This window comes from Eulemur rufifrons, chromosome 24 (genome assembly GCF_041146395.1).
Source record: "Eulemur rufifrons isolate Redbay chromosome 24, OSU_ERuf_1, whole genome shotgun sequence".
Taxonomy (NCBI): Eukaryota; Metazoa; Chordata; class Mammalia; order Primates; family Lemuridae; genus Eulemur; species Eulemur rufifrons.
The window spans coordinates 18,805,364-18,816,196 of NC_091006.1; the positions used below are offsets into that span (position 1 = coordinate 18,805,364).

At 57.4% G+C, this 10,833-nt stretch overlaps 2 protein-coding genes across 6 annotated transcripts; both read right to left on the reverse strand.

Moving 5' to 3' along the window:
* Positions 1-3: 3 nt before the first annotated feature.
* CHMP2A (charged multivesicular body protein 2A) lies at positions 4-2,712 on the reverse strand. Of its 5 annotated transcripts, XM_069457385.1 has the most exons (7): positions 2,558-2,712; positions 2,098-2,262; positions 1,722-1,935; positions 671-850; positions 468-598; positions 327-388; positions 10-213 (listed from the first exon to the last, which is right to left on the reverse strand). In XM_069457385.1, exons 3-7 carry the CDS (start codon positions 1,887-1,889, stop codon positions 86-88), a joined length of 669 nt encoding a protein of 222 aa, XP_069313486.1. In that variant the 5' UTR covers positions 1,890-1,935; positions 2,098-2,262; positions 2,558-2,712; the 3' UTR covers positions 10-85. The 5 variants fall into 5 exon arrangements, with proteins under 5 accessions (XP_069313489.1, XP_069313488.1, XP_069313486.1 ...); XM_069457388.1 differs by lacking the exon at positions 2,098-2,262 and having other exon boundaries at positions 4-213; positions 1,722-1,913; XM_069457387.1 differs by lacking the exon at positions 2,098-2,262 and having other exon boundaries at positions 4-213; positions 1,722-1,913; positions 2,434-2,712.
* Positions 2,713-3,325: 613 nt separating this feature from the next.
* UBE2M (ubiquitin conjugating enzyme E2 M) lies at positions 3,326-6,851 on the reverse strand. Its single transcript, XM_069457320.1, has 6 exons — positions 6,231-6,851; positions 4,673-4,767; positions 4,499-4,537; positions 4,295-4,398; positions 3,959-4,022; positions 3,326-3,869 (listed from the first exon to the last, which is right to left on the reverse strand). The coding sequence occupies exons 1-6, from the start codon at positions 6,337-6,339 to the stop codon at positions 3,729-3,731; spliced, it is 552 nt and encodes a 183-aa protein (XP_069313421.1). The 5' UTR covers positions 6,340-6,851; the 3' UTR covers positions 3,326-3,728.
* Between the last annotated feature and the right edge of the window lie 3,982 nt (positions 6,852-10,833).

Below are 10,833 nucleotides of genomic sequence, written 5' to 3' on the forward strand. Positions count from 1 at the left end.
AACTAGTGTTCAATTTCTTTTATTACAGAGGGGTCTTCATAACAATCCTGGGCATCCACTGGTACCCCTCGAGTGGTGGGGGCAGTCAGTCCCTTCGCAGATTCTTAAGCCGCTCCTCTAGGTCTGCGTCAGCATCAGCCAGGGCTGAGGCCGCAGCCTCTGCTTTTTTCCCACCAGCAGCCACGCTGAGTGAGCCTCCAGTTGAGGGGAGGTCTGTAGGGAGAAAAGGAGGGGTAGGAAAACAGGGGAGTAATGTAGGGAGAGGGACAGTTGGGCTGTTGCTGGGCCTTGGGTGGGAAGTGGAACCTCCTTTTTGGAGCACTCACTTGACAGCTCGTCTGTCAGGCTCAGTCCCAGCTCATCCAGGACCTGGGACACGACAGCATCACTAGGGAAGAGACAAGGAACCTCTTGTGAGAGCTATATGCGATGGTGAGGGCAAGGCAAACATATCAGTTTCCCCATACCTCTCCTCTTCATCTTCCTCGTCACCCATGGCATCATCGATGGCATCGTTCATCATCTCCTCCTTCATGTCCATGATCTCTGCCTGCCGCTCAAACTCCATCATGATCTTCTGAATCTGGGGCAATTTCAGCTGAAAGGGGGAGCGTCAGACTGGTACTCATGGGTCAGGTGGGGTGGGAAGAGGGGATTAGGAAAAATGTACCTGTCTGTTCATGGTGCCCATGGCCTTGGTGACACCTTTCATGGCTTGTGCCATTGAGTTGTTTGACTTCAGTGTCTGGATCTTGAGGGACACAGCCTGGATGTTGGCCCGCATCAACACAAACTTGCGCACGTAGCGCCGGGTGCGCACCAGGTCTTTTGCCATAATGCGCACAGCATCCTGTGGAGTAGACAAGGGTATCAAGGACACTGCAATGGTGCAGTTGTGGTGCCCCCATTCCACCATTTTCACTGAAGTCGCCAGAGACCTTATGTGGGTTAAGCCAATAGTCATTACTCCCTCTTCCTGACCTCACCCTCCTACCTCATGGGCCACCACTCCCTGGACTCCTTTGTAAGGTCCTTAACTCTTGATCCCTAAATGCTGGCGGGTAGGCCTGGGCTCACTGCTATACAGTCACTCCCCTTGACTCAACAAAATTCCTCAATTTCTATCCCTAGCCTAAACAAAAAAATCTGCGTTTCATGCTGTCTGACACAGGTTCACACCTTGACTCTATCCAGAATTACATACAAACCTATCCAAGACTGAGCTGTTGAATCCTTGCCCATTCCAAGAAATGGCACTTCCTGCCCAGTTGTATAGGCAAAAACCCTGTTACCCATTAAACAGTCTGTTCTTTTTCAATGGTTTCCTTACTGGTTCTGGCTGTCTTTGGCTTCTTACAGCCTTGTGGTTAACCTTTCAACTCATTTCCCACTATGGTCCACAATTCTGAGTTGTCAGGCCTGTGCCTAACCCTTGGAGCTCATCAGTGGCCTGCCATTTTGCTGAGGCTCTCTCATCTGACAGCTGTTCCGTTTGCTTGACACACTCCCCTGCCCAGATCTGCAGGCTCACTTGCCTCACTCAAACCTTGGCTCTCCTATCACTTCCTTGGAGGTGGTCTTCCAGACCTCCAAATGAGGAAAGCTCGCCCTTTGTTCATTTTCCTTGAAGCACCTGTCTTTTGGGGTCCTGTCTGTTTTGTTTACTGCTACTACAGCAGTGCCTGAGTGATGGCACCTTGCCCCTGACTATCCGAACTCACCATCTGGCCCTGCTTAGCCATCTTCTTGATGTCTGCAATGATTTTCTTTTCCTGGGTCTCTAGCTTTTGTCGCTCGCGGTCCAACTCCCGCATGGCGCGGTTCAGGGCCCGCTGGTTCTGCCGCAGCAGTTCCTCTGGCGTCTTCCGGCGCCCGAACAAAAGGTCCATGGTAGTAGGAGCCCACTGACAAGCCTGAGACAGATGTGAGGCCTACCTATGGGGCGTGGGGGACCAAAGGAGAAGAAGCAGAGCGGTGTCATGAAGGCCTTAAGAAATGGGAAGGGGCAAACAGGGATAGGAGGCGTGAAGGAAGGGCTAAAAGGAAGCAGCTGAGAACACTGGGGCTGCCCTGGGGACACAGAAGGGACAGCTAGACCTGAAAGCCATCCATCGTGTGCTGGCCGAAGCCGTTCCTTCATCACCATGCGCCCACAGAGGTTAGGGCGTGGAAGTTAAGCTTCTCTCTCCAGACCCAGGGGTGAGGCTGGAGGTGGAGGTGGAGATGAATGGGTGAACTGGAGCATTTGGGGCCGTGGGGGACCTGAGTGGGAAGAACAGGGTGGATGTGGGGGCTCTGAAGTTGAGAATCGGGAGGTGTCCCTGGGTGAGGGGCACCTGGGTGAGAACACAGTTGTGGGCACTGGGCGCCCTGTACACCAAGAACGGAGCGTCAATGGGCCCTGTACATCAAAGGCAAGGCGGGGTTGGGGACCCTGATGGTGAGGCCAAAGTCCCAAGGAGAGGCAAGGCAATGGACGCCCTGGCGAAGAGAAACCCTCGTCTAGCCGCCGCCCGCGCGCCCGCCCGGGATCCGCGGTCCAGCAGAGGCCACTCACCGGAGACGGGACGGGGGACCCGTTTCCGCTTCCGGGTCACGCTCCTCTTGCTCGAATACCCCGTGCGCCCCCCAACGAAGTCCCCTTGGCTCTGTCGCCCCTGCCGCCGGTGCCGTTTCCGGATTAAACGACCTGACGTCACACACCCCGCTCACACCCGGAACGCTGGGAGGCGGCAGAACGCGCGCACGCATGCGCCCTGGATCAGGCCGGCGTCCGGGCGCATGCGCACCAGCTCCCGTTTCTCTGCGGAAGGGCCGAAGGTGTTCTACGGCTTTGAGTCCCACCCGAGTGACCCGATGCAGACCCGAATTCGGATCCCGGACAAGGGTGGTGTGCCTTCGGGCGCCTTCCGCCCAGTCACCCCGTAGGTCCCACATACATGTGAGAGCCCAGATCATCTGTGGTACTCTGACTTCTGTCTCAGGCTTCAGAGAGTGCCAGGCAGGAACTGCCTCTTCCACTTTGGTTGCTCACCCCCCATGCCAAAAAGGAGCAAAGCTGGAAATGGTGCGTACTTTCCCCTATGCTGGCTTATTGGGAAGGACCCCAGTGGTCACTGCATCCTGTCCTCACTCCTCATCCCAGAGTGGGCTTCATTCCACCCTACCTGAGGCTCAGACCTGGTATCCCCATCATCCCCAGGGCTGCCCCAGGCACTGGGCAGCCTGTTGCACGATGCCCCAATGCCACCTGTGACCACACACCTTCCACTACCCTTGCTTCTGGAGCCCCTGGTGGACTTCACCTTCCCCTCCCACCCCATAGAAGGAAGAAGCAGAGGCCATGCAGTAACATTCCCCTTTAATAGCCTGGTGGGACCTCCAGTGGTGGAGGGGTGGGTTGCCCGGGCCCAGCTACCCACACCCCTTGCCTACCCATCCCACAGCCGAGAGTGGGGGCTAGACAGCACCCGGTGGGGACGGGGGGCTGGACAAGCCAATTCATTTCCCATCGATGAGTGAGTGGGTCGGGGGAGGCAGCGCCGACCTTAATCACATGGTGGTTAAAAAAAAAAAAACTAGGGACAGGTGGCAGGGAGGGGAGACAAGGCCAAGGCAGGGGATTCCCCCACCGGCCGCCTTCCCCACCCCCCACCCGTGGCCCCCAATAAATATTTGCAGGGGATGCTGGGGCTGGTGGCCCTGGCAGGGGTGGGTATGCGCCAACCCTATTTCAGGCAGCGTTCGAAGTAGGTGGAGCCGATGTAGCCACCCCGCATGGAGCGCTGCACATTCTGCTCAAAGAGCCGCCGGTTGTTCTGCAGGACCTCGGCAGCCTCCTTGTTCAGTGGGTCCTCAGGGTTGGGCTCCTATAGCCAGTACAGGTGGGGGTCAACAGGCCAGAGGGGCAGAAGGCCAACCACCCACCTCCAAGCCCCAACCACCCCCTCCTACTCACCAAAAAGAGATACTGCAGGCCATAAATTATGGAGTTTATCGTAAGGACTGGCTTCCAGTCCTCTCTGTGGGCAAAGAGCATCAGGGTCAGGGGCTGGTGAGTGGGAGGTTGGCACAGGCCCTGCTGGTACTGGACAGGTCAGGCCCAGGGCGCAGGACAGTGAGGATATAAGAAGCTGAGGGGGAGGGCATAGAAGTCAGGCCAGGCAAGGTCAGGCCACGAAGACGATGACTTGGAAATGAAAGGACACAGACCAGAAGGGGCAATGGCCACTAGGCCATAAAAGAGGCCCGGCAGGCAGGGATGGGGAGGGCAGTAGAGGGCCAGTGCCCTCACCTGAGGATGTTGAGGCAGACGTTGCCCTCGAGGTCAATGTTGGGATGATACACCATCGTCTCACACTTCACCTTGGGGGGGTCATGCGGGTAGCCCTGGCCCACCTGGCTCCAGGAAAAAGAGGGGAGGTGGGTAGGTACCTAGCAGGGCCTCAGTTGCTGCCTTGTCAGTCCAGGGAGCCACCCCTGGGCACCTGGGACTCACCTTAAAACTGAACACAAACTTCCCGCTCTTGTAGAAGCCCTGGAAGGGGAGGGGAGAAAAGAAGAAGGTGTTAGGGCCCCGTCCCACAGGGCCTGATGGGCAAACCAGTTTTCCGTCCCCTTGGTGGGGCTATCTTTGGTCTGCTCCTTGGAGTCCAGCCATGTGGGCCCTCACCTCATCAGGACAAATGACCAGCTTGAAGTTGAGGAGGTCGTCTGGGTCTGAAAAGCTGATATCACACGTCTTAGGCAGGTTCAGCTCGTTTATATCTGGGTTTGGGCAGCAAAGAAGGGGGATAGAAAGAGGGAGAGGAAGAAAGTGAGAAAGAGGCCAGTGGCTCATGGCTGTAATCCTAGCAGTTTGGGAGGCCAAGGTGGGAGGACTGCTTGAGGCCAGGAGTTCGAAACCAGTTTGGGCAATAACAAGACCCTGCTGTCTCTACAAAAGAAAAAAAAAATTAGGTGTGGTGCCGCAAGCCTGTACTCCCAGCTACTCAGGAGGCTGAGGCAGGAGGATTGCTTGAGCCCAGGAGTTGGAGGCTGCAGTGAGCTATGATGATAGCATTGCATTCCAGGCCCCAGCAACAGACACCCTGTACCCCCACCCCCCAAAAAAGAGAGAGTACTCAGGGCAGGCATTTGCAGAGCCTCTGTGGCCTGCTCCTGGACCCCGGGCCTCTGCTCCACATTGCCAACCCTCTCCCACTCCCCAGTCTCCAGGTGGGCTCTTCTGGAACCACAGCATATCCGAAACACACATGTTCAATTCCAGCTGTGTGTCCCAGCTCCTGGCCTAGGGTAAACTCCAACTTTTCTGAATCCACAGCCCCAAGTCTCCCCAAGCCAGGTCCCAAGGGCCCCCATTCCCACGTGGCCCCCAAAACCCTGACCTCCGACAGCCTCTGACCACCCCAAACGTCAGGCTCCCAACCATGACCTCCACTTTCCAATATCTACCTATCCACCCAAACTCGAGGATCCTGTTCCCCCCATATCCTAAATCATTCTCTTACACCATTCCCTAGTATCCATTTTCCCTCCTCTTCTTTGCCTGTCTCCCAAACCCAGGTTCTCATCTGACCCCTACACTCTCAAGTCCCCGGTCTCCCCACCCCATTCCCTACTCCGCCTGACTCTGAGATTCCCAGCTCGACAGCCTAAATTCTCCCTCATCCCTATCTCCAATCCCTGGAAACCACTATCCCTTCCCTACTCCACCTATCACCCCAAATCCCAAATTGCTGTGACCTCCAGACCCATGAGTCTTGGGCCCCCAACCTACTCTAGCCGTCTGACTCTGAGGTTCCCAGAGACCCAAGCATAACACATTACATCCTCACCTATTCATATCTCCAGTCCCAGCCCTCACTATCCCTCTCTTCTCAGCCTGTCACCCCAAACCCACGTTCCCATCTGACCCCCAGACTTTCCAGTCCCCAGAGCCCCACTCCACTGCCTGACCCTGAGATTTTGGGTCCTTAGGACCTGACGCCAAATCCTCCATACTGGGCCCTCATCTCTGACCCCTCCCCGTGACTGCATTACCCAACCCCCGATTCCCCCAACACTCCAACCCTTAAACTCTGACTTCCGATCCCTCACACTCGCAGCTCTCCATCTCTGACTTTCAGTGACCGCATTACCCCACTTCTGACTCCCACATCCTCCCTTCCCAGGCTCTGACCTCCGACCTCCGACCCCCGGTCCCCAAACCCCATCCCCGGACCCCCTACCCTTCTGGATCCGCAGCTGCGCCGCCGACGCCTTCTTGCTGCTGCCCTTGGTGCCGCCCGCCGACTCCTCCTCCTTCTTCTGCTGCTTCAGCGAGAACAGCTTGATCATCCTGCCGCCGCCGCCGCTGCCGCCGCCGCGGGGCCAGGGACCCCGGCCACCCGGCCCCCCGCCGCCGCCTGCGTTGCCTCCGCTCCTCTGACCCGCCGCCGCGGCCTCCTCCGCTGCTGCTGCTGCTGCCGCCCGGCCGGCCTGCCGCGCCGCTCCGCCCCGCGCCCACCGCGCGGCCCGCCTCGGCTCCCGTAGTCCGGCTCCGGCCTGGCCCAGCGCCTCGGGGTCGCTCGGCGGCCCTCGGACGAACTCGGCTGTTCTCGGGCCTGCTAGGCCCCGCCCCTACCTTCCCCGGCCGCTCCCTCCGCCCCCTCGCCCGCTCTGGTCTTCTCAGGCCCAGGTGCGTTTTTTGGGCCGCGCCGCTCGCCTGCTCAATCAATTCCTCCCCGAGGGGTCTGCGGCTTAGAGGGGAAGGATGAGGCGGCGGCTGCACTAGCGGTGGCCGCGTACTAGAGGAGGCTCGGCTTCTGCGGCACCAGCGGCTTCGGCGCAGAGGTCGGCAACGGCCTCGGGCGCCCCGCCGCTTCGGATATTTCCGCCGCCTGCGTTTTGCGTCTGCGCAGTCTCCTTAAACCCGCCTTGCTTGGCGATGGAGTTTGGAGTTCGGGCTCCTTCGGCGGTACTCGGGTATTTCCGTTGGTGGAGATGACGATTCGGTTGTCTTATGGTCACTTCCGGGGGCGCTCGCCGGACCCGGCAGGAAATGGCTTTGGCCGCCATTTTTGAGTGGGGCAGATGCGGACGCTTTGCTCGAGGTTCGTCCGTTCTATGTTGTACCCATGCAGAGCGCGGCAGGAGTGGGCAGACAAGGTCTTTAACCCTGTAGGTCTCAGACAAAGGGATAATGATAGCCTCAGGTCAGAACCTGGGGGAAGCCAGGGGCGTTGCCCAGAAGGTGAGGGGTCGAGCACCCTCAGTGTCCCATCACAAACCCAAATATACCCGCACGTGGAGATTCTGATTGAGGTAAGCAAAATGTGTATTATGCCAGAGAGTGGTGAGCACTGTGGAGGTTAACAGGGGTGCAGGGGAAATCCTGCCCGAGGTTGGGTACACTTGGGGAACTGGACGAAAGTGCCAAGCGGGCCCGCTCTTGGAGCGGTCCCGGGTTCCAGCGAAGACACACTGCAGCCTCTGCATTTCCGCGGCTGTCAGGAGTGGGGATGTGGGCGGGGTCAGCCCTCCATCCAATCACACCTCAGCGTGCCTCGGACGGCGGGAGGGAAAGGCGCCCCGCGGGGCAGCGACTTCCGCCCATCCCCACCGAAGTCATCAAGCTAGTGAGTGGCGAGTGTCAGATTCCACAGCTCAGCCCTGACGAGTCCGAATGCGACTCCCCGGGCACGTCCGCTCCCTTCACTGTGGCGGCGCGCCGTCGCCGCCCAGAGTATTGTGGGAGACGTGGTCTGGACGATCCGGTCGGCGCCGTAGTGGGGTCAGGCTTGTGTGCTCATGGGTCCTTCTCCGCCATCTGACCCCACCCGGGTCCGCAGTCCTCACCTTGGCGGACTCGTCCTGAAGCTCTTTCATCCCCAGCACCTACTCAGGACCCAGACTGGCATCCACTTTTCATCGTCCTCTGTCCTCACCTCGTCGGCTTCATCCCCTCACCTCCAGCACCTCCTCGGACCTGCCCCGATCCCATTTTCACCTTAGGAGAGTCGCCTTTACCTGTTCAGATCTTGGTCTGGCGTGCGTCTCGGCCGCAGCCTCGGAGGCCCTGCCTTGTGCATGCCTGAGTACCCTTGGCAGCTTTTGGCCCCGTGGACTGATGCCTGCCATGTCTCTCTGTAACTCCTCCTTTGGGCCCTTCTATGTTCAGTATTGCATCTCAGAGCTGTCCTGAGCCTCCTCTCCTGTCCCTTAAGGAGTCTCCTTCCTCCTTCAGCCCTATTGTTGTCCCAGCTTCATACCCCCAGCATCCTTTCTTGTCTTTACCCCTGAGAGCTGAGTACTGGAGATGTTTGGGGTGAGGAAAGGGGCTCAGAAGCCTCAAACAGCTTGGATTTGGGGCCAACATGACTTCAATCGCCCCACCTTCCTCAGGCTTCACACTTGGTTGGTTCCGGGACTCAGAGGACCCCTGCAGACTGAGTCTCCCTCTCTTTCTCTTTCCCCATTCTTTCTTCTCAGCCGCCCTGCTCCATGCTGATTATTTTCATGTAGGCCATCTCCATGTTGCAGTTGATGACCCTCCTGCTGTTTCCATCCAGTCTCAGGGTACTTCCTATTGGCCAGCCTGGTCCATGTGTCCATCCTCAGGTCAACTGCTGAGGTCCATCTGGTGAAGACCCATCTAGGAATGGGGCATTGATCCCCCCCAGAGAGGTGATCTTGGACTAGCCAAAGCTGGACTTGTGTGTTCTCCATCCTTATGGCTCACCATCCAGTGGGGAAGACCATGAACCATGCAACAACATGCTAGGAAGAAGTGGGTGGTGGGGTCCAGACCAGGGAGGAGGGGATAGCCACATTGAAGCTGGGTGCTGGGTTGGATGTGGTACAGCTGTATTTTCCTTGTCACCCTCACAGCTGCCCAAGTGGCAGGGGAGCATTGAAGTTGGATGGCTTGGGAGGCGAGTGCCTGTAGCCCCTGGCCCTGCTGCCTATGGGAAGGCAACACAGGGCTTGGTATATTGCAAAGGCTCTGAGGGAAGCCGAGGCCAGTGCCTCAGAGGGACTGGGAAGAGGGCTGTGGGTGTTAGTGTAGCTTCTGGGACCTGACACTGGAAAGACAGGGTCTATTTTGGAGAGGAGGGGGCTGAAGCAGTCAGGGAAGGGAGGCTGAAGGTAGGTGCCGTGCTCCACCAGGCCAGAGATGGGAGGCTAGAATTAGAAGGTGAGTAGGTAGAATTAAAGAGGCTGGGGTTGGGGTAAGAATAACCAGATGGATGTAGCATTGTGGGGAGGGGTGCTTAACTTGGGAGCAAACAATATGGCCTTAGGTACAGACCATCCAGGGAGAGGCTGGCTGGGCACATTGTTATAGCTGCTCCAGCTGACCAGGGCCTTGGTGGTTCCTTCCTGGAATTCCTCTCATAGCTGTGGCTGTGTGGGGCCAAAGTGGTCATTCTGTGCAGGCTCTCAGCCCTGCTGATAGTATGGTAGTAGTTACCTACTGATGGGCCCAGTCACCACACCTCTGATTCTGCAGATCCTTACCCAGGAGTGGCCTCCAGCCCAAGGTGGCTTGTCTGCTTTTCCTGAGGCCAAGGCCCCAGTCTTGGGGGTCAGGGTAACTTGATATAGGAGGGGAAAGTCCAGCGACACCCCTGAAAGAAGCTTGGACACAAGGCTTCAAGTCCCTATTCCTGGAAATGCCCAGGCCAAGGCTAGCCTGACACCTGCCCAGAGGTGAGACCTTGACTGGGGTTCAGGACTTAAGCTGGACCCTGCTGCATATGGACCCCTTCATTGGCACTGTCTTTCATCCCGTGTTGCCTCACTCAAGGAACCCACTAGGATGGGTGCAGGGCTATGTCAAGGGCTTGGTCAATGGGATGGAAATAGAAGATGGCCATGTCAAAAAAGGCAATGGCGCAGGGTCCTGGAAATGCTGCCCTGAAGTCTACAGTATGCCAAGCTTGTGCTGGCAGCATCTGTCCACTTTCACACAAGCTACTGTCAGCTGTGTTTCCTGTGACTTGCTGCTGAATGCACTCCTTATGGAGACCACTCAATGTTGGGGAGCCCTCCTGGGGCTGTGCACAGGCCATTCCAGACTGGCTGGGGTTCCATCTGCAGGCTTCTACACCCTCAGCACCTGTTGGTTCTAAACATGTGGGAAGAGGAAAGTCTTGGAAAATCTGAATTTCCAGGTAAAACCTTCCAGTCTTTCAACCTAGGAAATGGTTTCCTAGGTGTACAAGAATTTTACAAAGACACCTGCAGACAAGATTTGGCTCACAAGGTGCCAGTTTGCTACTTCTGCTGCATCCGATGATCTTAGTTAGCTGGGGAGAGTCTGGCCAGTCCAGGTCCTCTCCTGGGAGTTGGCTTGGCCCATAGTCCTGGGGACAGACATGACAGGAGGGGCTGTGCAGGTCACAGGCATCACAGGCCAGGCACAGTGCCACTCAAACCTGGGACCTGGAAGGTCCAAGTGGGTTCCTGGGTTCCCAGCTATCAGAGTGCTGAGAGCCCCAAGTACCAACTCTCCAGCAGCTACTCCTGTTGATGGAGAGAAATCCTTGGCCACTTACGACCATTGCAAGGAGGGGTAGGGTGCTGATAGGGTGATTGGATAGCTGAGCTGGGGGTGGAAAAGGTGGTTTTGTCAGTGCTGACTTGGAGCAAGGTGGAAAACTTGGTGGCTTAACAGGCTGGTAATCCCCCTGGGGACTGAGTGTTCTCCCAACCCCTCAGAGGCCCCAGGTGGTGGCCTCAGTGTCAAGGGAGGATCCTGTGGGATGTCGCCCAATAAGGGCTGGGCTCCAGACCTGTCATCTGGGCATCAATGTGCAGGGCAGAGATTTCATAAATGCACTCCTCTTC

Bases quoted from the DNA above. Each gene is read 5' to 3' on its own strand.
- UBE2M (XM_069457320.1), bottom strand. From the start codon at position 6,339: ATGATCAAGCTGTTCTCGCTGAAGCAGCAGAAGAAGGAGGAGGAGTCG. The intron at 4,768-6,230 runs GTAGGGGGTCCG...GCCCAAACCCAG, and splicing joins GCAGCTGCGGATCCAGAAGG to ATATAAACGAGCTGAACCTG. The intron at 3,870-3,958 runs GTGAGTAGGAGG...TACTGGCTATAG, and splicing joins GCCTGCAGTATCTCTTTTTG to GAGCCCAACCCTGAGGACCC.
- CHMP2A (XM_069457388.1), bottom strand. From the start codon at position 1,889: ATGGACCTTTTGTTCGGGCGCCGGAAGACGCCAGAGGAACTGCTGCGG. The intron at 599-670 runs GTACATTTTTCC...TCCCCCTTTCAG, and splicing joins TGGGCACCATGAACAGACAG to CTGAAATTGCCCCAGATTCA. The intron at 214-326 runs GTGAGTGCTCCA...TTCTCCCTACAG, and splicing joins CCTGACAGACGAGCTGTCAA to ACCTCCCCTCAACTGGAGGC.